We start from the raw sequence: 26,957 nt of genomic DNA, 5'->3' as shown, positions 1-26,957 counted from the left end.
GTATCATGCAAAAATCTTCTGTTTTCGTGTCAAGTTGTTTTTGTCACAGATCTGAGCAACATGTCATCCCAGGATTCAGAGGGAGAAAGCTATGTGGTTGATTACCTTGCAGACCCTAAAGTCTATGGGGATTTGGATCATTGTGGTTGGACCACTGATGAGGAGGAAGACTATGAGCCTAAGGGAAAGGAGGAGACGAGCTCAGATGAAGACGAAGTCCCGTTACCTCAACCTGGGGATATGCGTGTGGAGTTTAAAAAGTCAAGCCTTCCTAATAGGGCAAGGAAGTCCAAGATCGAGTTTATCCCTTTTCGTCGCTTGCCGGAAAACAAACAGGAGCTATGCAAAGAATATTAAGCCTTGAGCGGGAGATCGAGGATCTAAGGGAGCAAAATTCCATTCTCAAGCGCAAGCTGAGAAGCAAGCCTACATCACCAACAACTCCGCCTACATCACCTCCGAGGACATAATCACATGGGTATGGGCACTCCCCTTGGCAACTGCCAAGCTTGGGGAGGTGCCCCGGTATCGTACCACCATCACACTCCTATCTTTACCGTTTTACTTAGTTCGATCCTTTTGGTAATATCTAGATCTAGTAGAATAAAGTCTTGGTATGAATTAGTTTTGAGTTTTTCTTTGTGATCCTTCTATGTAATCGAGTCCGTGAGTTATATAATAAAGATTAGTGTTGAGTCAAGGGCTTTGCTATCTTGCCATGATCTTAAGAAAATAAAAAGAAATAAAAGAGTTCATATTGATCTTATGGGTAGTAATGACGTCACACATAGAAAGCATGAGGCTTAAAAGTTGTTTAGAGTTGGCAAACATAGTTTTGGTCATCGCTACAATTAATAGGAAGTAATAAGGAAAGAGAGGTTTTCACATATAAATATACTATCTTGAACATCTTTTATGATTGTGAGCACCCATTAAAGTATGACATGCTAAAGAGTTGATGTTGGACAAGGAAGACAACACAATGGTTTATGTTTTCTCACATCCCAGTTAAAGTATATTGTCATGGATCGTCCCACATGTTGAGCTTGCCTTTCCCCCTCATGCTAGCCAAAAAAAATCCTAGCACCAAGTAGAGATACTACTTGTGCTTCCAAATATCCTTAAACCCAGTTTTTTCATGAGAGTCCACCATATCTACCTATGGATTGAGTAAGATCCTTCAAGTAAGTTGTCATCGGTGCAGGCAATAAAAATTGCTCTCTAAATATGCATGACTTATTAGTGTGGAGAAAATAAGCTTTATACGATCTTGTTATGGAAGCAATAAAAGCGATGGACTGCATAATAAATGTCCATATACAAGTGGCAATATAAAGTGACATTCTTTTGCACTAAGATTTTGTGTATCCGGCCATAAAAGCGCATGACAACCTCTGCTTCCCTCTACGAAGGGCCTATCTTTTACTTTATGTCTTTTACTTTATGCAAGAGTCAAGGTGATCTTCACCTTTCCCTTTTTCATTTTATCCTTTGGCAAGCACCTCGTGTTGGAAAGATCCTGATACATATATCCAATTGGATGTTCATTAGCATGAATTATTATTGTTGACATTACCCTTGAGGTAAAACATTGGGAGGCAACACTATAAGCCCCTATCTTTCTCAGTGTCCGACTAAAACTCCATAACCATAAGTATTGCGTGAGTGTTAGCAATTGTAGAAGACTATATGATAGTTGAGTATGTGGACTTGCTTAAAAGCTCTATTCTTGACTCTTTCTGATGTTATGATAAATTGCAATTGCTTCATTGACTGAGATTATAGTTTGTTAGTTTTCAAAGAAGTTTCTGAACCATACTTGACATTGTGAATAGATTGTTACTTGAGAATAAGAAATCATATGACAAAATCTATATATGTTGCTGTTATAAGAATGATCATGATGCCTTCATGTCCGTATTTTATTTTTATCGACACCTCTATCTCTAAACATGTGGACATATTTTTTGATATCGGCTTCCGCTTGAGGACAAGCGAGGTCTAAGCTTGGGGGAGTTGATACGTCCATTTTGCATCATGCTTTTATGTCGATATTTATTGCATTATGGGTTGTTATTACATGTTATGTCACAATGCTTATGGCTATTCTCTCTTATTTTACAAGGTTTATCATGAAGAGGGAGGATGCCGGCAGCTGGGATTCTGGCTGGAAAAGGAGCAAATATTGGAAACCTATTCTGCACAGCTCCAAAAGACCTGCAACTCCACGAAAGTCATTTTTGGATTTAATAAGAATTTTTGGGCAAAGAAAGTACCGGAGGGGGCCCACGCCCTGGCCAGGAGGGTGGGGGACGCCCCCCCTACTGGGCGCGCCCCCTATCTCCTGGGCCCCCCGGTGGCCCTCCGGTGCCCATCTTATGCTATATGAGGTCTTTTACCCTGGAAAAAAAATCATAAGCACACTCACGAGACGAAACTCCGCCGCCACGAGGCGGAACCTTGGCAGAACCAATCTAGGGCTCCAACGGAGCTGTTCTGCAGGGGGAACTTCCCTCTGGGAGGGGGAATTCATCACCATCGTCATCACCAACGATCCTCTCATCGGGAGGGGGTCAATCTCCATCAACATCTTCACCAACACCATCTCCTCTCAAACCCTAGTTCATCTCTTGTATCTAATCTTGTATCCAAAACCACAAATTGGTACTTGTGGGTTGCTAGTAGTGTTGATTACTCCTTGTAGTTGATGCTAATTGGTTTACTTGGTGGAAGATCATATGTTCAGATCCTTTATGCATATTAATACTCCTCTGATTATGAACATGAATATGCTTTGTGAGTAGTTCCGTTTGTTCCTGAGGACATGGGTGGAGTCTTGCTATTAGTAGTCATGTGAATTTGGTATTCGTTCGATATTTTGATGAGATGTATGTTGTCTCTCCTCTAGTGGTGTTATGTGAACGTCAACTACATGACACTTCACCATTATTTGGGCCTAGAGGAAGGCATTGGGAAGTAATAAGTAGATGATGGGTTGCTAGAGTGACAGAAGCTTAAACCCTAGTTTATGCGTTGCTTCGTAAGGGGCTGATTTGGATCCATTAGTTTCATGTTATGGTTAGGTTTACCTTAATACTTCTTTTGTAGTTGCGGATGCTTGCAATAGGGGTTAATCATAAGTGGGATGCTTGTCCAAGAAATGGCAGTACCCAAGCACCAGTCCACCCACATATCAAATTATCAAAGTAACGAACGCGAATCAGATGAGCTTGATGAAACTAGCTTGACGATAATTCCCATGTGTCCTCAGGAGCGCTTTCCTCATTATAAGAAATTGTCCAAGCTTGTCCTTTGCTACAAAAAGGATTGGGCCACCTTGCTACACCTTATTTACTTTCATTTCTTATTACACATTACAAATTATCTTATCACAAAACTATCTGTTACCTACAATTTCAGTGCTTGCAGAGAATACCTTACTGAAAACCGCTTGTCATTTCCTTCTGCTCCTCGTTGGGTTCGACACTCTTACTTATAGAAAGGACTACGATAGATTCCCTATACTTGTGGGTCATCAAGACTCTTTTCTGGCACCATTGCCGGTGAGTGAAGCGCCTTTGGTGAGTGGAACTTGGTAAGGGAATATTTATATAGTGTGCTGAAATTTTCTGTCACTTGTTACTATGGAAACTAATCCAAACTAAAAGTTCTATCATGGTATAATGCATAGCGCAAAATAGCAAGGTCAAGTGAGCTAAGGCCCCCACTCTCCCAACGACCAGTCAAACATCTTCCGACAAATAATGCATAATATCGTAAAATGGGAAAATGTAAACTAGCAACTCTAGTTTCAGACACTCCTCTCTCTTCCCCCACAGTAGTTTCAGAAAGAAAGTCCTCCATGTCCCTAGGACATGGCTTACTGACGCTGCCCTCATAAGGTATTTTGCAAACATTGCAAAAATCATATAATGTCATTTGCTTAGGCACATCATATAAGTGAAATTCTACCATGGGCGGTTCCTTCCCAGGATAAAAGTGAAAGTTTTGCAAGAATGTATTAGTGAGTAGGAGGTATTGATCACACTTATCTTGGAGGAAGGGGATGATGCCGGCATTCTCCGCCAAATAATAGAAATCCTCATATATTCCCGCTTCCCTAAAAAATGTGTCACTTGGCCATTCACACGGCCGAACCTCCGTCGTACAAGGAAGGTTGTAGTTGGGCTTCTTCTTCTCCTCAGTTTCATTTTCTTCCGGATTCTAGCTTGAAGAGCCCCTCAACCACCTCCTCATGGCTTTCTGAAATTTTTAGTGACTCAAAATAAAAGTGAATCCAACTCAACAAAATTGATAGCAACTACTCCCACAAGTGTCTAGAGGCTACATCTTGCAACAGAACTACTTTGGATCATATAAATTTGACATGCAAGCTCAAGAACAAGGTCACCACAACAGCAAAAATTTGCAATATATAAAGCACAAGAGCAAAAACTAATTGGACCATTAGAGAAGTCACATACGAAGAACAATCCCCCAAAATAGTTTTGCAAATGGATCTACGAGCAAGGAGATCAAAAATGGTAGCAAGATGAGCAAGAACATGGGTTTGAGCAATGGTGTCATTTTTTCTGGAGGAAGACGAAGTGGAATCCATTGCTCATATGCATATGATTCCTTCTTGTGATTTTGTCCATGTAATGTGTACTTTGATGCCGTGCCCTTGGTATCCATGTAAAGTTGTTGTAGCATGACTCAATCTTGCTCTCAAGTTTTCATCATAATGTTACTATTTTGCATTCCCAGATTTCATGAAGTCTAAAAAACAACTTACCTCTCATGGTTGTATATTGCCATGTTGTAATATTTGCAAAACTATGGAACACGACAGAGACTTAGAACAAGAAGAGATGTTGGGGGAAATAATATGCGACAGAGATGATGATATCACCTCACAGTTTATCGATGAATCCGATGGTGAGGGAAGAGAAGATGACGGCTCCAGTGATCTAATGGAGGGAGAAGATGATGGCTCCAATGGTGCTGGAGCCTTAACTATTGCAAAGTCCGACAAGGTATATTATTAAGCATTTGCTCTAACTATATGCATTAATTGATTTGTATGTACATATATTAATGCTTCTTTCTTCTTTTAGCCCTTTGGGTCGAGCCCACCTTCTGTAAAGAGAAGAAGCCCGAAGAAAAGGTTGGGCGAGAATGAAAGATTCACGATCGAATAAGTCGCTCCAGATGGCAAACCGATTGCTCCTAAGCGGACCGTAGTCGATTTACAAGTTAGTGCGGAGTTGCTGTTAGGGACAACATCCCGATCAAGATTCAAGAATGGAATAAGCCAAAGGCGGACACTGGAGTTTCTTATGTCGATGATAGATCCAAAGATGAGCTTTGGAATATACTCATGACAAATTTCACCCTACCGTCAAAGGTGGATCCAAATAAGAATGTTATACAGCAAAAAGTCACGTGTGCTCTTAAGAAGATGGTTGAATAATTCAACAACTGGAAGAAAAGATTGCACGAAATTTTTGTCCTTAAAGAGAAGACTCCAACATTCACCGGGCAATATGAGAAGATAAAAGACCACTGCCTCGCATTTATGGTTTACAAGACACCGGAGAAAGGTAAGAAAAGGTCACAGATAAATAAGTAAAATGCTGCAAAGAAGGAATATCACCACGTTATGGGGTCAGGTGGCTACAAGGTTGCCCGACCCAAGTGGGAGAAAGATGAGAACAACCTGCTTGATAAAGGGATCCATCCAGAGACATTGGACTGTACCAAATGGGCAAGGACTTGGTTCTTCAGGCATGGGGGAACTTTGTACCCAAAAACAGGGAAGTGTGTTTATACGAAAGCTCAGCTTGAAACACCCACCAAAAATATTCAAGATGCAATGAAGGTCGTGCAAGAAGGGAAGTTCCATCCCGACAGAGAGAAGGGCAAGCTGACACGTGCCCTCGGGAATCCTGAACACCCTGGACGAACACGAGGCACATCAGGCTCCATTCCATAGAAGGTTGGGTTTCCCAACAGCAGTTATAGTTATAGGAGCCGAGGGAGAAAGAAGAAAGAGGATGCAGACCGACTGAAGAAGGTAGAAGAAATAGTAGTGTTGCAGTAGCAGCAAATAGCGACACTTACCAGCCAGGAGCTACCGGCCCATCATCTCAGCGGCACAAAGATCCTTCATTCGATACTGCCCACGGAGCTACCCCACCATCTCAGCAGAAACGCAGTGTGGCTTCCACGGAGCTCGTTCGGCCCACAAATGATATCACGACTCCTCGCTACCCCGTGGATGATATCACGGAGAGGGAACATTGCGATCTACTTGCGAAATGCTTGAACATATCCTTGAAGGTGGTGGTCGACTATGCCTTACCTCGTGTACCTGATGGAACTTACCATTGCTCTCCGATTCCAGATGGCTATGCTGTTGTCGAGGTGGATGAAATTATGAACGGGTTTGAGCAGCTGGAGCTTGAGTACCCTACAGGTGAAGGGGGGAATCAACTGGGATATGCCATAAGGACTAGCATTCTATGGAGAAAGGAACACATTGTGCTTCCACATAGGACGCCATGTCAGAAGATTCCGCCCGAGGAGGCCCCTCAGCAGACTCCTCACAATCCAGCTCTATCTCCGCAGCCTCAGTCGTCTCCGCCGCGTCAGCACCATCCGTCGCCTCAGCTATCTTCGCCGCGTCAACACACTCCGCTAGAGGAGGCCCCTCAGCAGAATCCTCCGCATCAGCTGACTCCGCCTCCTCTGCCGCCTCAGCACCGATGGAAGAGATCCGTCGCTGCTCCAGCGGCTAGTAGTACAATCGTGAAGAAATCCAGAGCAGGTAGCGTCAAGAAGGCTCCTGCCAAGTTTCCATACGACACGACTAAGGAGGAAACCAAGGATATCATGGCTACCGACGTGAAACGCCAGCTTGCACCGACCCGTCCAGATCCAAAGGAGAAAATAGATCTGGTAAAAGCGAAGCGCTGTTTGGGAAACCTTACAAAACCACTACCGCCTCCGTTGTTATCAAACTATGACTACTCTATTGTAAAGTCATGTAGACAACATGTGTTGTCGGGAAGTAGCAACAGTGCAAGCAGGGGGAAACAATTCCCTAACTCGGCGAACAACAAAACCAATCGTGCCCCCCGCTCAAGGTGTTTACCAATATCGCTAATGATCCGGGGGTAGCGGCCGTTGATCTTGGTTTCACTCTTGGTGATTACTTAGGCGAGGAGGTAATTTAGCCTTTAGATACGAGCACGGGAAGCCTCTCATTAGAACTGAGGAGCTCCCGCATCTACCAACAATGTTGTGAAGATTGCATGACTGGTACTTGGAAGCCTCAAAGGAAGGGAGCAACATGATCTACGTGGGGATTAGAGATGAGCATTACTTCAATGGAGTCAAGGCGATCTACGTTGAATTTGAAGAATTGTTTAAGTTATATAACCAAGAAGCCCTCGACAAAACTATCATCATTTGCTATTGTCTGTAAGTATATATTATTTTCGTAATTAAGTTTTTAGCTCAGCTTGTTCATTTCATGTATAATTATCCTCACTATATTATGCAGATTGAAGATCCTCGAATGTAAAAGAGGAAAAATCTATGACATTGGGTTCATTAACCTAAATATCATAAATGAATATACGATATCACACAACGCCGAGGATACAGAGAAAAACATGCTAAAGGCGTTAATTGGATAACAAGCCAAAAGGGAAATACTATTTTCTTACAACTTCAAGTGAGTGTTACTGTCTTGTGCACATTCTGCTTCGCTTACTCGATGTTAAGTGTAATTGATGAGTTATGCATGCGCAGGTTCCACTTCATTCTGCTAGTCATTCAACTTGACACATGAGTAGTAATTGCCATGGACTTGAGACGTAAAGACCCTGCGAAGTGGGCGGACACGAGTGAAATGCTCCAGAACTAAGTTCAATCATTATCGCACTATCTCAGCAACTTTCGTTCATTTCTTGATATCAAGTAATTAATAACTCATTTATTCATATTTTGCCGTGCAGGGTTTGGAAAGAGTTCATCAAACAGGCTAGGGGTGACTGGAAAAAGGAGCTGCGATTTCGACACCCCAAAGTAAGTAGTACTAGCTAGTTCCGCACATATCTCATTGATTCTAGTTTCAATACCATTATCATGTTTGATTATTATTTTGATTGAACTCTATTCTCGTAAAGTGCTTAAGGCGGGATGCCGGGAATAATTTATGTGGATACTACGTTTGCGAGTACATTCGTCTGACGACCTGTGAAAAGGACAGATATTTACAACAACTTGAAGTGCGTAAACAATATTCACAAATTTATTTTATTACCATCAATTGTGTTGAGTTTCATATATATATATATATATATATATATATATATATATATATATATATATATATTGCCCCCCTTCTTTAAATTAGATCGAACGGAAGCAGGACGAACTCCTACAAAAGGATCCCATACGAGCAATTCAACATGAATTGGCGTGATTCTTTCTTGAAGAGGTCATACCTAAAGACGAAGAATACCATCGGGATTTGGAATGCGATTTTGGTAATAGATATTAGGAATCGTAAGAGATGTTACATTGTATATATGCATGAACGTGTACTATATGCAGTAGTGTCGAACAGATATACGAAAACTTGTTGTTCGACCAAGCATGTAGAAAGAGAGGTCACTTTTCTCTATATTCATGACGATTTATGTAATGGTTCCTTCATTGTTATATGTAGTAGCTAGTGTCGAATTGAATGGAAAACATAAAAAAATCCTAAATGTAATAGAATTGAATGGTAAACACAAAAAGAAAAGGGGGAAACACAAAATGAAACCCCCTCCAAAACCCTAAACCCCAACTCCTGACGCGTGGCTGCCTTTTAGTCCCGGTTGGTGTTACCGATCGGGACTAAAGGTCCTCCTGCCTGAGCGCTACGCAGCGGCCACATGAAGCCCCTTTAGTCCCGGTTTGTAACACGACCGGGACTAAAAGGTGGGGCCTTTAGTCCCGATTGCTTAGTCCGGGTTGCACAACTGGGACTAAAGGCCCTTACGAGCCGGGACTAATGACCCGTTTCCTACTAGTGTAAGACTGTTTATGATAATCTCAATCTTGGCCATTTATTTAATAGCGAAATTAAATTGAACATGATCAGTTCTACCTTTACACAAACATCAGGGATTAAACATGGTATAGTCATTCAAATTATCATTGTCATGTTATGATTGATCTTGTTTTCGTTGATATGCCAGAAGATCCCATTGCACCATTATACTAGGTATGCCATTGCTAATAACTATAAAAGCTACCATCAATATCTTTGAAGTAAATGTGAGATTTGACCTTCCAATGAAGCACCTTTTGTTAGAAATTTCCCCATGAAAAAGTAGATGGAGATGTATGCAGGAGATGGTATCATCATAAATGCTAGAATCTACGGGCTTGGCATTATCACGTCAAAGGAGAAGTAATCATCACTACAGTCGAGCTTATCGACCAAAAATGAAGCGTTTTATGGGAGGCAACCCATATAAATAAGGTAGATGAAAGAGTAAGTTTGTTTTGTTTTTGCCATTTCAATAAAGACTGTTGAAGTTTTTGTTTGAAGGAAAATAATAGAAAAAGAGTCGCTACCGAGCACCGACCGACAAACCCTAAAAACATGTACAATTTATATCAGAGCTCATACAATGCAAAAAAAGGGACCAACGACCACCCTTCACATTTGTCAGCTCGCTTCTCATTTGAAAGAGCCATCACCGCGACATTTTACTCACTGCCATGTCTTTCGGCAGGGGGGACCGTAGCCATCCTACAACCGTTGCTCCAACCTAACACCTACTTAGCCCTTGCCATTGCCTATCAATGCCAAGGGTGTCACATGCCCTTGCCTTCTACTTACCGTCGTTGCCATTGCCTATCAATGCCAAGGGTGTCGCATGGAGCAAGAAAACCACTTTCAAGGCTTACTTAGCCCTTGCCATTGCCTATCAATGCCAAGGGTGTCACATGCCCTTGCCTTCTACTTACCGTCATTGCCATTGCCTATCAATGCCAAGGGTGTCGCATGGAGCAAGAAAACCACTTTCAAGGCTTAGACATACCATCAACCTGGAAATCTATACGGAAACCAAACCAAATATAAATACTGTCTTCAAAGACATATATAAAGAGGGAATCTACATCCCCTATCCCCCCGCATCCGTCGGCTCGTTTCTACGACGAGCCGATACTCCCGCGAAGCCTTGACCAGCACACCATCTCTCGACAGGTAGCTCACCGCCATGCCACATCGTTTATCCACGAGTCGCCACGTAGCGTAACCTAACTTCTACCAAACCTCTGACCTCCCACCCAGCACCCATCGTACCTCTGTCGGCATAGGGAGCATGGAGGGGGGTGGGTTCACAAATAGAAAGGAAACTAAATACGACAATCCACGGTCCGACAACAAACATGTATGGAAGTTTGTACTCGTCGAAGACAAACACACCAAACTCTTTCCTACACAATAAATGCACACAAATACACACACAAAGCCAAAGAATGCCCTCGAGCCTATCTATCCACCATATCTGCATTGGAGCCCAAAATCGGTTGTGCAGCAGCGACCGGCAGAGCCGTCGATCCCCCGACGGACGGCCAGGGATCGAGTGGTCGACGCAAACCCGGCGTGACACACGCCGGTCGGCTCCGATGGATCGATCGATCCATCGGGTGCGATCCCGGCTATAAACAACACGAGGGCCATCCGCCCCTCCGCCATCTGCGCCTCGCCCTCGGAGACCCAACAGCGAAGGCCATCAGCCGACCCCCAGCCCCGCTCTCGCCCCCCGCCCACGCCCGCCCGCCGCGGCGCTGCTCGCCGGCGAGATGGTCCCGCTGAGCCACCCCGGCGTCGCCGCCGAGGTGCGGCTGGTGCTGCAGGGCGCCACCGACGCCGACCGCGAGTCCGTCCGCCGCGAGCTCCGCCAGGTATATAAAACCCTAGACCCACTCCCCCCCGCCGCTTGCCCGCCGGCCGGTTCAGCGCGCCCGATTCGCCCCTCGCCCGCCCGGATCTGCTCCGCCGCGCTTCGCGTCAGCTAATCTTACTCGCCACTGCGGTGGCGCGTCCCTAGGTAGGAATCGTTGCTACATTCTCGGGTCGGGTGACCTAGATTCCGAATCAGTGGCGTGCGCAGCGTCCCCTGGGCCAGGAATTTGTCCAGTCGCGATTGATCTCCGTATGCAGGTGTAGGGCCTGCCTGCAAGCCAGAGCACCTGTGCTAGGGCATGTTTGCCCGAGCTTACAATTCCTGGCAATCGGCCAGCACGCAAGCCCAGGAGTCCGCCTTGTACGCGGCGTGCTGCTGCTGATTCCGAGAGGCCGTTTCGCGGAATTCTCATCTTGTCACTACCGTTAGCGCACAGCAAGGCGACAGGATACGTTTCTACTGTAATTAGTAAGCAGAATAGAATGGGAATTCATTTCCCACACTTGGACGCTCCTAATCAGGCTAGTTTAGTTGAACCCATCATGTCAATGCTCGCTATACAAATTGCGGGCGGCCCATCTGTCCATTTGACATATGTAGAAGGATTTAGCGATAGGGAACGAGATGTGCCAATGCAGCACCTGGGCTGAGAGTGCAGCATGTGGCGCTGCCGAGATGTGGGATTCCGTCTCCGCATCAGTTGCGGAACGTTCTTAATTGCAGACAAGGCATAGTCTTGTAGGCGGGTAGTATAGGCATGCAACAAGCAACTCGCGGCCTTTGTGAACAATCCGGCAGTTTACGAGAGAAATTTATTGCTCCAACCATTTCCGCGTACGAGCAAAGTACAAAATTAAATCCGAGTTCGGTGCAGGTTTTCTGATATTTATCTTTCCACCTTTGCAGTTAGTTGACTATGGTCACGATGGATGTCTTTTGGTGCTTCAAGTCTGTTTGGATGAAGTGCTGCTGAATGACAGGGAGGCCAAAAACTTGCAGTTGAAGCATGATCTTTTGTCCGCCACTTTCAGATATTGTCTGGATAAAACATACTTTAGTACTTGTTTCTGTGAGGCACTGATGCGGATGAAAACTGCTACTGATGGCCTCCTGGAGACTCTGTCGAGTGCACTGGAACTCTCAGCAGCCGAGAAAGTCGGTATTGGTCTTGCGCTGTCAGATTCTGATAATTCAGGCATGAAGCTAAAAGGTAAACAGTAGGTGGTGAAGTTGAACTCTGTGTTGAGTGTGTCAGGGTTGCTTCTTCTATTTTCAGTTGTTCGTTGACATCTACTTTATTTTCATTGTTCCAGGGCAACAATTTGCAATTGCCCAAATTGAGGAGTTGTCCTTGAATCCTAATCAATTGGTATCAAATAATCAAATTCATGAAATCGTTGTCTTCCTTCACCAGACCGATGGCTTGACAAAGCATATGGATACTTTTAGTAACATTGCTTCTCTTCTAGAAGTTGGACAGAGTCCTTTTTTTGCTCCCATCCCCAAAGAGCAGTATGATGTTCAGTCAATAAATCATTCAAGGTGCTTAATCTTTCACTAGCCAAAACCTATACGTTCCGGTTCAACTCATGTCCATTTGATTACTTACATATTACCCCCTTATTTTCTGTGTCATGCAGACATTTGGAGATGTACTTAGATAGCACGAATGATGACTTTGAGTCACTTCTTTCTGAAATTGGGAAAGAAATAAGTATGGCGGACATCGTAACCGAGTTGGGTTATGGATGCACTGTTGACAGCACACAGTGTAAGGAAATACTTTCCACTTTTCAGCCTCTTGATGATGTGGCAATATCTAAGTTACTTGGGGCAGTTATTGGCACTCAAAATAGTGTCGCAGAGGTCCATAACACTTATGCAACCTTTGTATCTGCTATTCGAAATACCCACTTGAGTGAGTCACCTCAATTGACTACATGGAACACAGATGTTCTTGTGGATTCAATCAACGAATTGGTGAGGCCTTACTCATCGTCATGCTGTATTCTTTTCCTTTGCCTCACGCTTTTACATTCTAACTTGGTTGTTCTTTCCCATGTAGGCCCCAAGTACTAATTGGGTGCATGTTATGGAAAGCCTTGATCATGAGGGTTTCAGTATTCCTGATGAAGCAGCTTTCTGTTTACTGATGAATATATATGGCCGCGCTTGCAAGGTAAACATATATGTGCTAATTTTCAGGCATTTCAACAGACACACATGCTCAGCTGACAAATTTCTTGAATAATACAGGATCCCTTTCCGCTTCATGCTGTTTGTGGGTCAATGTGGACAAATACAGAAGGCCAGATATCATTTTTAAAGCATGCAATTTCTACCCCTGCTACTATTTTTACATTTGCACATAGTTCAAGGCTGCTGGTACTATTTTCGTAACATGTGGCTTTACTCATGACAAGATCGCGTATAATTCATACATCTAACAGTTGTAATTTCTTATAGGCACTTCCGGACTTTGCAAGTCTTGGTCCAGGTAATCATGCTTGGTTTTGCCTTGACCTTCTAGAGGTTTTATGCCAGCTTGCTGAAGTTGGACACACTGTGTCGGTGCGATCCATGCTCGAGTATCCTTTGGGACATTGCCCTGAACTCCTACTTGTTGGTCTTGGACACATCAACGTATGACTTTCTTCTAGTCCTGCTTAATAAGCTACATTCAGTTTAATCATTTTACTATTGTTAATTCCCACATGCTCTGCTATGCAGACTGCCTATAATCTCCTCCAATTTGAAGTGCTGTCCTGTGCATTTCCTGCTATTCTGAAGGACACCACAAAGAGAAATGTGGTGAATTATCTATGGCATATTAACCCATGCCTCACCCTTCGAGGATTTGTTGATGCTCATTCTGATCCAAGCTGTCTCCTGAGAATTGTGGATGTGTGTCATGACCTGAAGGTTTGTATAGACACAGTAACATTGACAGTTGTCCAAGTTATTGTTGCAACTTCTTTAGTGTTAATTTTATTTCTGGAAGTTAGGGGTAATATTGGGCTCTTTACAACTACAACAAATAGTAAGCTTTTTCTGAAGAAAGAAACCATTAATGTTGCTGGCGTACCTTGCACGATGATCACACCATAAACTTCTGATATAGAATATTTGGTTATTGGCAGTTTGGCACCATTTGAAACTGTAATGTTGTAATGTTATCTCAATATTTTGTCATCTTGTGCGTCATTCATTCAAATTTTATTTCCATTTGAAACAGATCCTTTCTGCTGTCCTAGAGTCCACTCCATTTGCATTTAGCATTAGATTGGCGGCTGCTGCTTGTAGGAAAGATCATAGCCATCTAGAGAAATGGCTCACTGAGAAGTTAACTGTATACAAGGACAGTTTTGTTGAGGTAATATGCATGATTATATGCCCTAAATTACTATCTCTTGATGATGCATGTTTAGTCATTTTCCATACTTGTTGGGGAGTTTTAAATCTGCTATTGTATTCTTCAATACTTGCCCCCTTTTTTATTAGATCTCGTTCTAGTACGCGTGCAGTATTGAACTTTGATGGCTATGTACAATTTCTTGATTTTTCATTTGCAAATGCTATTATTAGGTTTCTCATAAAAATTTCTTTTGAATCAGTACAGTATTCATACTTTACAAACTGTGATTCAAAGTGTTGTGTTCAGATGTGATTAGACAGCGTTTATACTTTATATGTATTTGTTAAAGTGTGATTCAAAGAGTTGTGGTCAAATGTGTATATTGAGACTGTTTTCTTTCAACTTGAGTATATTGGGACTGTTGATGTCCAAAGCGACAAGTAAAAAACAATGAACGTAGTCTTTTCATTGCCATCTAAAAGTTTTAGTTTCCCCTATTTACACTTCTGAGTTCTGACTCCCAGGAATGCGTTAATTTCCTTAAAGAAGCTATGAACGCCGCATCTTATGCGGTAGAGGGTACCACGGAACAACCTCAGGCTAGTGTGGTGGACATGTACTGGGAAGCCTGTCCTCCCTTTATAAAGGTTCGACCGATTCTTGGTTATTGTGCTTCTGCAATTTGTTATTAGCTCTTTCTGCGAGTTGTAAATATTGTCATGCGCATTTGCAGGTTCTCCAGTCTCACTTGGGACAGCTCTTATCCAACCAACTCGCGGATGAACTAAGGGAGTTGTGTGCTCTGTATGAATCGAGAAATCAGGGTCCTGTAGCAAGGGACATCCCTACCTCGGAGGGAGGTTCAGATGATGTTGAAGTAGAAGCAAATGCGTACTTTCACCAGATGTTTTCTGGACAGATAAACATTGATGTGATGATACAAATGCTCACTCGCTTCAAAGAATCTCCAGATAAGAGGTGCATTTCTGAGATCATTTTGAAAATGACCTGTTATTGCCTGTTTAACTCAACTTGTGGTTTATATAGTCACATAGAAACACTGCAAAAAACTGTATGCAAAGGAACTTATAAGCAACTGATGGTAATAAGCTGAAGTGTTGGATATTCATGATTATAGCTGACCCAAGCACGGAAATACAATATTATTGTTTTCTTTTACAGTGTAGGACATGATTTAATTGAACCATCCTGTCTTTTAGTTATCTGGCTTTCTAGAAATTATTGTTATTTTAACTCGTTTAGTTCAGTTTGGATAGACTGCCCGTGCAACATTGTTTGTTTTGAGAAGTTTTCTGATTGAATCACTGACTGCATGTATTGCCTCCAAAGTTTGTTTGCCTAGTTGTATGAGATAATAAACACAAGCCACTAACTAGTATGCTCTGTTTATTCTCCAACCTCGTCTAGCATAGTTTTTCCTGCACTGATAATTGTTGGTAAATGGATTACAAGAATGTTATGGATTTCCAGGGAGCAATCGATTTTTAATTGTATGATCTCAAATCTGTTTGAGGAATACAAGTTCTTTACGAAGTATCCGGATAAGCAGCTTAAGCTAGCTGCTGTGCTATTTGGTAAGTATATCTTCACTCTGCTACACCTTCATAAGACATTTATTATATTGAATTGATACCTTTCTCATTAAAGCACCGTTTTCTGGTTCCCTATCTTATTGCTTAAACTGCTCGTGGCTTAGCTGGACTTAATATACATAATATTTTTCCACAAGTACAGATCCACTACCCAGTCTTGAAAATTACAGCTTGAAAGGGCTGCCATGTTTTAGGCTTTCACCGTGTTAGATATGGTTAAAACAATTCACACATGCTTCCATCAAGACCTTATCTTACTTTGCTATTTGATGCTACCCGAACAATACAAGCTTAGGTTGCATTTTGTTTTTATGGGGGTTATGATAACTCTCTGACTGCAAGATGCCCACATGTTCTACGTTATTTCATTACGGATCCATGTTTAGTTGCCTGTAACATACGATTTGTCACAGCAGTAGTGTTCCACACTCTGTTCATTTCTGCTACATCAAGATTTGAATTAAGGTTATAGTGGTCCATTAGCAGTCTATGCCTGGAACATGCTCAGCTGAGGTGTATAAGTCATCATCTGCTCCACTCAATTGTGCTGTTGTCTAATCCAATTCCATCTTTTGAAACAGGATCCCTTATCAAACATGAACTTGTGGCCCACCTTGGACTTGGGATTGCTCTACGCGCTGTTCTTGATGCCTTACGCAAGTCTGTTGATTCAAAGGTAGCTCAAATCTGTTTCATGTTGGTGTCTGCATATGTTCACTGATCTGTGCTATCTGTAGTCCTGATCGTGTTATTTGGATGCAGATGTTTATGTTTGGTACGACAGCATTGGAACAGTTCATGGATCGTGTAATAGAGTGGCCACAGTACTGCAATCACATATTGCAGATTTCACATCTTCGAGCCACTCATGCTGAAATGGTCTCTGCAATTGAGCGAGCACTTGCCAGAATTTCATCAAGTCAAAATGAGCCCAACGCTGGCAACTTGCTTTCTACGGAGCAGCTTCTTTCTGGATCGTCATCTATTGAAGCCATGGAGGTAACTCATCACAAAAACTTAAAAGAGGGTAAATAATCTCTGGGGCAACTGTTGAATTGGAACTTAAGGTGGATTAGCCACCAGGAATGTATTGTTTGGCAATTTTCAGGATAATAAGGTCCTGCCACTTTCCTACTGTTTTGATATGTTGTGCTGCGACCTAATCCCTTTTCATCATTGACATGGTTGGATTTCTTTAGGCATCTGAACCATCATGGCAGTTAATGGGTACATCTCCAACTCAGCTAGGAAGGACACCTTACCCGTTGCAGCAAAGGCAACCAAGTGTACTTGGAGACAGGTCCAAGATCTCCATTGGCACCTCTCAGAATAAAAGCATCTTACCTAGTCAGCCTTCAGTTCCTCCGGCATCTGCTGATTCAGCCTTTAATCTAAAGGTACTTTTCTAAGGCATCTGGAGGTATTAAAGATTTTCTAGACGATTTCCTGTGACCTTGCCTGTTCATATTTCTAAAAGTGAGATGCTTGAATGCAGTGCTGGTTTCTGATCTTCTTTTCTTCCTTTTCTGTTATTTGTTCAACTTAGCCACCAGTAACTGTCTCTCTTTGACCTACTGTGAAAATATTCAATTGCAGACTACTGTTCCACCTTCTTCATTAGCTCACCCTACGAGCATGTCAAATACTGCTCATTCCACTAGTTTTCTGCGCCTCCGGAATACCTCAACAGGTGACTTGATTACTTGTTATTTTCACAAGAACAGTGGTGATTAGATTTTATTTGTTCTATAATCTCTATGCTGCTGCTCCATGAATTATTTTCTGGTCCTTCTTTATAGTTTTGCCCCGGCAACATTCCTACACTACGGGATTTGGAAATGCCTTAAATATTGAGACACTTGTAGCAGCAGCGGAGCAAAGAGATAATCCAATTGAGGTTGGTATTGGCGTATTGCTATTGTTTTCCTTGGTGTGTGCTCCGGTGGGAGAATACACAATGTGGTTGGGCTAATTGATTCTCCTCTCCATCTAGACTCCTCCATCTGAAGTTCACGACAAGATCTTGTTTATGATTAACAATATATCCTCCTCTAATATGGAAGCCAAGGCGAAAGAATTTAATGAAGTGCTTCAGGAACAATATTATCCTTGGTTTGCACAGTACATGGTCATGAAAAGGTACCATACCCATTCATCTCCTCTCTTATTTGACCAGTTTTTCTAAGTTGAAGCACTAATTGCATGTCCATCTTTGCAGGGCAAGCATCGAGCCAAATTTTCATGATTTATACCTGAAATTCTTTGATAAACTTAACTCAAGATCCTTGAGTAAGGAGATGCTGAAAGCTACATATGAGAACTGCAAGGTTGCGGTCACTTTAACTTGTCTACCTTTTCTGCCTTGACCATAAAACAAGTTTGTTGAACCTTAAGATTTTCCTGTGCAGGTTTTGTTAAGATCAGATCTTATCAAATCTAGTTCCGAGGAACGCTCCTTGCTAAAAAATTTGGGCAGTTGGTTGGGAAAATTTACCATTGGAAGAAACCAGACATTAAGAGCCAAGGAAATTGACCCGAAATCGCTTATTGTGGAGGTACTTGTTTTGTACCAGATTCTGCATTTTAGATTTCTTTGACTGCATACTTCTGCCAAATATTTCTTTGCCGAGTTCAGTTTCTGAATTCTCCCTCCCTTCTAACAGACCATTTGGCCATGCCTAACTTGTTTTGAGTCTCATTTATTTCTGAAACTTGCATTTTACCTATATTTGTATGCATCTATTAGTGGGGTGATTCTGCCAAGTGATATTAAGCAATTCTGCTTGACAATATTTTGAAATTATTATTTCAGGCTTATGAGAGAGGACTTATGATTGCTGTAATTCCATTCACTTCAAAGGTGTGTATTTGCAGCATTCTCATTTGTATAAAACATGCTGCCTGATATCTGACCAGTGCTTGCTCTGCAGATTCTCGAACCTTGCAATTCAAGTATAGCATATCGTCCTCCAAATCCGTGGACAATGGGAATTCTTAGTCTACTTTCTGAGATCTATAATCTACCAAACCTGAAGATGAATCTAAAATTTGACATTGAGGTTGTCAACTTTTTTGGTTAGACTGTCCTGTTGACTATCTTTTGTTCTATTGTTACACTCTATAACTCTTATTATGTGGGATTTTAGGTCCTGTTTAAGAACCTCAGTGTGGACATGAAAGATGTGAAACCGACTTCCCTTCTTAAAGATCGAGGACGTGAAGTTGAGGGTAACCCAGATTTTTCAAACAAAGATGTTGCTTCATCCCAAACCCCAGTGGCTGCAGAAGTCTCATCAGGTGTCAACCCTCCAATAAAACATGTAGACCTGCAGCCTGAGGTCAATAGCACTTCCCGTGCCCTGAGCCTTCCAACTATGGTGAGTCAAGATGGCTTGGGCATGCGTTATCAATTCAATCATGTTAGGGGTTGCATTCTTGTTCTATTATATTTTAACATTTTTTATGCATGCAGTATACTGCTCCTGTTCGTCTCCCTCCTAACAGTATGGTGGAGGATGATAAAATTGCTCTAATGATGCCTGAGCAAGTCCCCTCTCACACCTTGACCCAGGTCTCATCTTCACAAACACCATTAGTATCACTATCGCCATCGCCACTCTCTCTAACTCAGGTTTGCCATGCTATCATTTTCACCCATCTTTTGCTGGGTTACTAGATTTTATATTTGTATGTTATTGTGCAATTTCTCATCTGTTGTTTGCAGCTTTTGTCGCTGATTCCACATGATGAGATACGCTTCAAAATAAGCTCAAAACTTTTGCCTTTTGGCTCACAGTTGCAGTTCAGCAAGTATGTTTGATGCTTCTAAACATAAATATCTGACACAATTTGGATTTGACTGATTAGCTGATAAACGCCTGTTATTCCATAGAATCATGGGCGTGGCTTTGGATAAGGCTATCAAAGAGATAATACTCCCTGTCATTGAAAGAAGTGTCTCAATAGCAAGCAAAACTACAAAAGAAATTATTCTGAAGGTTTCCTTGTATTCTTTCTGAAAGTTTTTTGTCATAGTGAAATTGTTGTTATGTTACTGATATTTTACTTCTTGAAGGATTATGCAACGGAATCTGATTACAGTGCCGCAAATCGCTCTGCTCGTTTAATGGTCGGGACATTAGCTGGAAGTCTAGCCCATGTTACTTGCAAGGTACCTCTTGCTTGTTTTTAAGCCCTATAAGCACTAATGTTCTTCTGTGGTTGTCTTGTGGTTGTTTTTAATCTTTTGTGCAACTTATTATATTATTTCCTTTTCCCTCTGGTGTAGGAACCGCTTCGTGTTGCGCTACTGTCTCATCTCCGAAGCCTTACTCAAAACCTTGCTAGCAACAGCGAAACTCTTGAGCGAATAGTACTTGTTCTGATCAACGACAATTTGGATCTTGGCTGCGCAAGTATCGAGTCTGTAGCGGCGCGCAAGGTAGCTCTTTGACATGCTATCGTGCCCTTGTCCTACGCAGCAAGACAGTAACATATACTTTTTTTATTTGCTGTTTCTTGAAAGTCTAAACACATTTTCTTGAGTTTCCATTCATTATGTGATCTTCTGTAGTCTAGTTCAGCAATTTGAGTTCCAACAGCTACCAATGATTTGCTTTCATACTGTGGAACTGCCTCTTCTCCTTTTCTGATCACCCTGAGCATATCCTCATTACCATTTTGCCAACAATGAGCTACAATGGTGAAGTTGGTGAAGTTCACTGCCAAATGACATGTATGCCATTTTGCAGGCTGTTGATTCGATTGAGGGTGAAATAACTCAATCCTTTTCACAACAAAGGAAGAAAAGAGAGGCAGCTGGTCCTGCATATTATGACTCTTTTACTTATGCTCAAGGTCCATTTGCCCCTGTACCTGAAGTATTCCATACTAAGGCAGAGTCTCCCGCCCAACAACGAGTGTATGAGGTGTAGCACCAGGACTTGAAATTGTCAATTGGAATTAACACGTGATGTTTCTGTACCGTACATGTGACTAGCTGCATCTCGTGTTGTTGATTTCAGGAGTTTGTTCATGTATGGCAGAGCCATGGCCAAAGTGTTGGTGCTGCAGGTTCTGGCTCTTCTGGTACAGCTGCTGTATCGAGCAATTTTGGTGTACCTCGAGCTTACAGCCCAAGTTTAGCACAAGCTTCCAGTGCTTTCTTGTCTGCTCAAACAGCTCCACTTACATTAACTCAGCCTACAGAGCTGGTGTATGAGGAATTAATTCCTGGCGCTGCACAACTTTCTAGGTACACATACTTTGGTACCTTAGTTTTGGAATGTGGTTTGCTCGAGCTGCTATCCCTAGATTGATGAACATCTTGTGCCTCGTAGTGATTCTCCTGCTCAAGTTGGGACCGGCGACTCTTCTGGCTGGCTTGGTGGAACCATTGGCGATGCATCCACATCTCCACCCTTGATGTCTAATGAACTTCCTGCGGGAGGAATAATGGTCAGGACCAACATAACATTTCTTCTTCACTTCATGTATACATGATATATGACAGACTTCTGAAACCTGTTTCAATCATGTACCAGGATTTAAATGTTATGACGCCACCTCCAGCTACAGTTTCTGACAATCTAGGATCTGGTTTACCTGATACTTTGAGCACTGGTGATGCTATGGAGAGATACGAACAGGTTTCACAAAAGGTAATGAAATTTGGAGAGATATATGTGAACTGATAATCAGCAACACATGAACTATCATTCAATTTTTTTATGATTTAATGGCTGCTTCCTATCAGAATGAATACCTAAATTTATGTTCTATGATCCAAAGGCCAACATATAACACAGACAGGTCTGGGTAATAACAGAAAACACCTTATACAAGGAACTAGTGTCTCTTAATGCTGCCAAAGAGCGACCTTTATATGTTTAAAATGTATTAGCTATGTGAGTCAGTAACTCTTATTGTCTTTTAGGACTTGTTATCATATGTTGTATTAATTATATTATTGTCATGTGGAGTTTTTGTTGAATGCATCTGATAATTTATCTTAGTTTCTAACCAAAGCAGCCCTGTTCTTTGGTTGGATACAAGTATATAAACTGGCTCACTAGTCTGGTTCTGCCTAGGCATGTATATGCCTCCACTTTATGCTTTGCCTACAGACTGCCCACACCACACCTAGTCGTGCTTCTTTGTCACCTGTACCATGCTTCATTTTTGTTGGAGACTCTTTAGTAGTTGGTTTGTTGGGTCTGGAGGAGGTCCCCTGTGTTTTAGGTTAGTCACTGTTATTTCTTGTTAAGATTTTTTTTACAAGGTTGAGGGGGGGCATTGATGAGCCACCTCCAACACCCATTTATTTAACAGTAGATAGAAATATTTAGGTTAGTTCCATTTCGAAGATGCAATCACGTACATGTGGGGTTGTCAAGTGGGCCCACATGTCAGTAGCACATTGTTGGTATGTCTTTGTGATGGTGCAGAGTGATCTGCATTCATGTTGTTTCTTTTGTTTATCTATCTAGTGTAACTAGTGTAAATAATATGAACTTACTATAAATCCCGACCTTCTGTACTTTCTGATTAAAAATGCCAGTTCCATGTATATTTAGGAAACTCCAGTAGTTTTTAAATTTCTACATAATCACATATCTCTGTTTTGCTTAACTGATTTGTTGTTACCCTCCAGCTGGAAGTCTTGATTGCCAAGGATGGTAAAGATGTGGAAATCCAGGTTAACCCTCATTACTTCTACTCTGTAGGAATTTAGTGCTTCCGCTTTAGGCAAAGTGTGGCCTGTGCCACTGCTCCTGTAGGTGTTGTGAACCAAATCAATAGGTGTGAATACTGTGGCAAGAGAAACAATATGTCATCATCCCGTGTAGCAATTAAGTAGTGTAGGAACTAACAATTGGTGTGCACCACTGTGTTTTTAGGCAATATTTGCTGTGAACTAAACAGCTCATCGATCTATCGCTATAACATTTTGTGAAGTTAATCACACCGTGCATGGTTTCATTGTTTAGTACTCCGTTCCTAAATATAAGTCTTTGTAGAGATTTCACTATGGACTACATACAGAGCAAAATGAAGAATCTACACTCTAAAATGCATCTACATACATCCGTATGTGGTCCATAGTGAAATCTCTACAAAGACTTATATTTAGGAACGGAGGGAGTATATTAAAACTCATATACTTTATCTGATTGTTACTAACCTGTCTTCTTCATTGTATTCTCTTGTTCAGTCTGTTATAGCGGAAGTTCCTGATATCTTGCTCAAATGTGTTAACCGGGATGAGGCTGCATTAGCTGTTGCACAAAAGGTAATCATGGTCATTTTGTTAAGGCAATTATTTATAATACTCTGTTAATTGTTCTTCTAACATATTTTTCTTGGTGTCTTTGGTCTCAGGTTTTAAGAAGTTTGTATGACAACACATCAAATAGCGGTTCTGTCATGTGGTTTCTAGCAACCTTAGTTGCGATAAGAGATGTATGCAAGCTTGTTGTCAAGGAGCTAACAAATTGGGTATGTCTCTTTATGGCATATACCCTTTGTTTTAGTTGCCTTTTTTCCGCTTTCCTGATTTTCCATAATTCATCTTGTTGTGCTACGTCGATGTAGTTTGTTGTTGTTGATCCAAAGGCATATGTCACTCGTTTTATATCCTTCATTGAGCCTTAATTTCATCTGAATGACATGTTTAAATTTGTTATGTTACGACTTCCCTTTCATGAGTGTGAATCAACCTTTTTGTGTCCTGTGAGATAATTTAGTGTCATGCAGATGTGCACAAGAGTGAGCGGGCTGCCAACAATATTCAGTTAATAAACAACGTACTAACGATACAAATTACAACCGTTAGTTCTGTTTTGGAATTAGCACTTGGCAGAGGTTTATGCCGCATATTTGAACCCTTGTGCGAGAGAGATCACCTCATTGATATTTAATTCTTTGGAACGGAGTTTATCAACTGGGCTCTTGGTTTTCTATGATTTGTTCAATTTGGATTTGTTCCACAGTTCTCAGGTTGGGGACTTCACACACAAGTTTATTAATTGTCTTGTCAATTTTTTGTGTGCAGGTAATCTATTCGGACGATGAGAAGAAGTTTAATAGTGAAATCATTTTTGCCCTTATTCGTTCTGATTTGCTGGATGTCAGGGAGTACAATGTTCATTTAGCAAAGCTAATTGACGGTGGAAGAAACAGTACGTTGAGTTGTTTTGTTTTGTAGTATATAGTACTTCCTCTGTTTCATAGTCCTCACAAATACCTGACCTGTGCCTCTTGTAATTTTCGTCTATTAATTGGGTTGCCAAATGTTTCTTGTCTCCTCAGAGATTGCAACAGAATTTGCCATGTCACTTCTCCAGACATTGATTACTCAGGACTCTGCTAGTATCTCAGAACTCCAGGATGTTGTTGATGTGCTATCAAAGGTGCACTGATTTTCTAAGCTGCTCTATATATTCAGTTGTTGCCCCGTTGGTCTTGCCCCCAGGAGCAGGCTCTGTGGCTACCAAGGACAATTTTTGTATTTTCTGATTGAATATTTCTATCCAAAAAATATTTCTTTTTGCCAAACAAATTACAAATGGTGGACAAGAGCTAAATATTGAATAGTTACTCAAAATGGTCGGACCCTTCCCCGGACCCTGCGCAAGCGGGAGCTACATGCACTGGGCTGCCCTTTTTTTTAGTCGAAATGGAGATCAGATTCAGTATATGTCAAAATCTGGCTCACCCACATTTGGTTTTCAGATTTCAAGGAGGCCAGGTTCACCTGAGTTGATGCGACAGGTGAATGAGATTGCAAGGAATAATGCCAACAATGCTCCTGCTTTTGCTTTTGGGAAGGATAAAAAGGTTAGGCCACATTTAAAAATGATCTCAACTATCAAGTATCGTTTGTTCACAATGTGTCTCGTAGCTAAACGCAGTTGGTGACTCGATTGTGTCTACATGTCTTGCAAATTTGTAGGTTTTACCTAACCGGGCAAACAAAGAGGAAAACAGTGTTAGCGATGCCACTGTAGCTGATTCTGTTGGTTTTCAAGACCAGGTATCTTTTGGAACTCGTTCAGTAGCATAAACTATGAATTCTGCAATATTTACTAGAACTTTGTTCTGATTCACGTGAATCTTGAGGATACAACAGTAAGATTTTTCTTTGCTATATGTATGCTTTAGATGCTTATTTTGTGTTTCTGATACCCCCTTATTTCTACATTGGATAATTTGGCCTTTAAATTGACTTAAGTAGTGCCTAACCATAGTACAAATTTGGTTTAAATCGGTCATCTGGTTTTGTTGCCATAATTTATTCTTACGGTGTAGAAAAATATCAGTATAAGGTCCATGTTTACACATCAGAATGAATTGTATATGCTAGGAGGTTTGATGCATTATGTTGGTTGATTCACAGGTTGCACACCTATTTTCTGAGTGGTGCCAAATATGTGATCATCCAAATGCTAGTGATGCGGCCTATAGTCGTTTTGTTATGCAGTTGCAACATATTGGCCTGCTGAAGGGAGACGAATTCACAGAGCGTTTCTTCCGAATTCTCACGGTGATTATTTTACTCATAGATTATACTGTGTGTGTGTGTGTTCCTTTTTTTGTTACTTTCATGCTAATTTTTTAATCAATCAGGAACTTGCTGTTGCACACTCTCTAGTCTCTGAGCAAATTAATGCTCCTGGTGGATTGTCTCAGCAGTCATCACATATATCATATTTCCCCATTGATTCATATTCGAAGCTTGTGTCTGTGGTGATAAAGGTATCTATAAAATAATTATTTTGTACACATGCTCCATATTACTTTGGTGTCTGCTGTGTATGGTTTAGGATTGTTATAGGATGAATATGAAATTTTTAAAGGTCCATTCTTTTTGTAGCTGTCAACTTGTTATGTTTGTGAGCAAGAACTGGCACGTGAATAATGTCTCTGCTAATTAAACAGAAAATAAACAGGCTTTAGAGGACCAGAATGCAGCGATCGATTTATTTGCCTATCATGTACTCTTCCCTTGTTTTTTTTTCCAGTGACATGTCTTATAACTTGATGCATATACCTCAAGAAAGAGACTCGAGTTGTTCATAATGATTTATTTTATGTATGTATTCTGCGAGTTATGTAGCATTCTGTTTCTTCAGTACAGTTGAATTGTTGCTTGCCCTGGATACTGTCGGATGTTGTTTTTCAAGTATGGATTATTTATAGCAAATTTATCCACACTTCCTGTTGTGTTAAAAAGTTTACTTATAGCTAGCCACAAGGGATAACTTCAAACGTGGAAAGTTATGTTTGTCAAAAAGATTGTTGAACTCACAATTTTTTTATGGCATGCACAGAAGATTATGCTCGCTAATCTCTATTATCCTGGATACTAATTCCTCTCTATTATTTGTCTTCAGAATTGTTCAGTGGAAATAGGACCAAATAAAGGCAGCCTTCTTCCCAAGGTCTGTATCTAGAAACCAGTGATAACCTTTTGCCCCTATACTAGTTAAAGAATGTAGATTCAGATTCTGGATTCAGAAGTTGAAATTCAAAAATCTTTCATGCAAATTACTTGAGTACTGAAGTTAAATTGTTTTCAATGTGTCCAGATATTGTCAGTGACAATTAGGGTCATTCAGAAAGATGCTGAAGAGAAGAAAGCTTCATTTAACCCCCGACCATACTTTCGGCTATTTATCAATTGGCTGAATGACCTTAGTAATTCTGAACTCCATCATGATGGAGCTAATTTCCAGGTACACATGTTTTTAACGATGTATAAACTCTTATTGTACCAGGAACTATTTATTGCACCAGGAGGAATATAACTTTTTTTTGGTATATATCAGGTTTTGGCTGCATTTGCAAATGCATTCCATGTACTGCAACCCTCGAGAATTCCTAGCTTGAGGTTTGTCCATCACTTTTGGCTTATTAATCTACTTCTCCTATATCAATATCTACATGCTATGTCATCTGATATTTCTAAATCATCGTAGTTTAGGCACCATACAAGATTGTTAGTTC

At 41.3% G+C, this 26,957-nt stretch overlaps 1 protein-coding gene across 1 annotated transcript in view; it reads left to right on the top strand.

The window, feature by feature from the left end:
* The first annotated feature begins 10,724 nt into the window (after positions 1–10,724).
* The window catches only part of LOC123093957 (CCR4-NOT transcription complex subunit 1), an 18,979-nt gene continuing 2,746 nt past the window's right edge, over positions 10,725–26,957 (top strand). The window contains exons 1-44 of the mRNA XM_044516018.1: positions 10,725–10,980; positions 11,889–12,192; positions 12,296–12,524; positions 12,623–12,962; positions 13,048–13,161; positions 13,239–13,367; positions 13,449–13,625; positions 13,713–13,904; positions 14,218–14,355; positions 14,862–14,984; positions 15,071–15,315; positions 15,829–15,932; positions 16,532–16,626; positions 16,713–16,949; positions 17,150–17,347; positions 17,547–17,640; positions 17,750–17,847; positions 17,944–18,089; positions 18,169–18,277; positions 18,359–18,505; positions 18,763–18,810; positions 18,881–19,009; positions 19,097–19,327; positions 19,423–19,581; positions 19,675–19,760; positions 19,843–19,948; positions 20,026–20,121; positions 20,239–20,391; positions 20,702–20,878; positions 20,975–21,204; positions 21,290–21,407; positions 21,494–21,610; positions 22,603–22,647; positions 23,164–23,241; positions 23,331–23,447; positions 24,004–24,130; positions 24,261–24,361; positions 24,684–24,788; positions 24,904–24,984; positions 25,348–25,494; positions 25,578–25,706; positions 26,345–26,392; positions 26,540–26,686; positions 26,780–26,841. Of these exons, the coding sequence (XP_044371953.1) occupies positions 10,879–10,980; positions 11,889–12,192; positions 12,296–12,524; positions 12,623–12,962; positions 13,048–13,161; positions 13,239–13,367; positions 13,449–13,625; positions 13,713–13,904; positions 14,218–14,355; positions 14,862–14,984; positions 15,071–15,315; positions 15,829–15,932; positions 16,532–16,626; positions 16,713–16,949; positions 17,150–17,347; positions 17,547–17,640; positions 17,750–17,847; positions 17,944–18,089; positions 18,169–18,277; positions 18,359–18,505; positions 18,763–18,810; positions 18,881–19,009; positions 19,097–19,327; positions 19,423–19,581; positions 19,675–19,760; positions 19,843–19,948; positions 20,026–20,121; positions 20,239–20,391; positions 20,702–20,878; positions 20,975–21,204; positions 21,290–21,407; positions 21,494–21,610; positions 22,603–22,647; positions 23,164–23,241; positions 23,331–23,447; positions 24,004–24,130; positions 24,261–24,361; positions 24,684–24,788; positions 24,904–24,984; positions 25,348–25,494; positions 25,578–25,706; positions 26,345–26,392; positions 26,540–26,686; positions 26,780–26,841 (6,158 nt within the window). The 5' untranslated portion in view covers positions 10,725–10,878. The remainder of the gene's footprint in view (positions 10,981–11,888; positions 12,193–12,295; positions 12,525–12,622; positions 12,963–13,047; positions 13,162–13,238; positions 13,368–13,448; positions 13,626–13,712; positions 13,905–14,217; positions 14,356–14,861; positions 14,985–15,070; positions 15,316–15,828; positions 15,933–16,531; positions 16,627–16,712; positions 16,950–17,149; positions 17,348–17,546; positions 17,641–17,749; positions 17,848–17,943; positions 18,090–18,168; positions 18,278–18,358; positions 18,506–18,762; positions 18,811–18,880; positions 19,010–19,096; positions 19,328–19,422; positions 19,582–19,674; positions 19,761–19,842; positions 19,949–20,025; positions 20,122–20,238; positions 20,392–20,701; positions 20,879–20,974; positions 21,205–21,289; positions 21,408–21,493; positions 21,611–22,602; positions 22,648–23,163; positions 23,242–23,330; positions 23,448–24,003; positions 24,131–24,260; positions 24,362–24,683; positions 24,789–24,903; positions 24,985–25,347; positions 25,495–25,577; positions 25,707–26,344; positions 26,393–26,539; positions 26,687–26,779; positions 26,842–26,957) is intronic.

This window comes from Triticum aestivum, chromosome 4B, assembly GCF_018294505.1.
Source record: "Triticum aestivum cultivar Chinese Spring chromosome 4B, IWGSC CS RefSeq v2.1, whole genome shotgun sequence".
Lineage (NCBI taxonomy): Eukaryota > Viridiplantae > Streptophyta > Magnoliopsida > Poales > Poaceae > Triticum > Triticum aestivum.
This window is presented reverse-complemented; position numbering and strand designations above follow the sequence as displayed.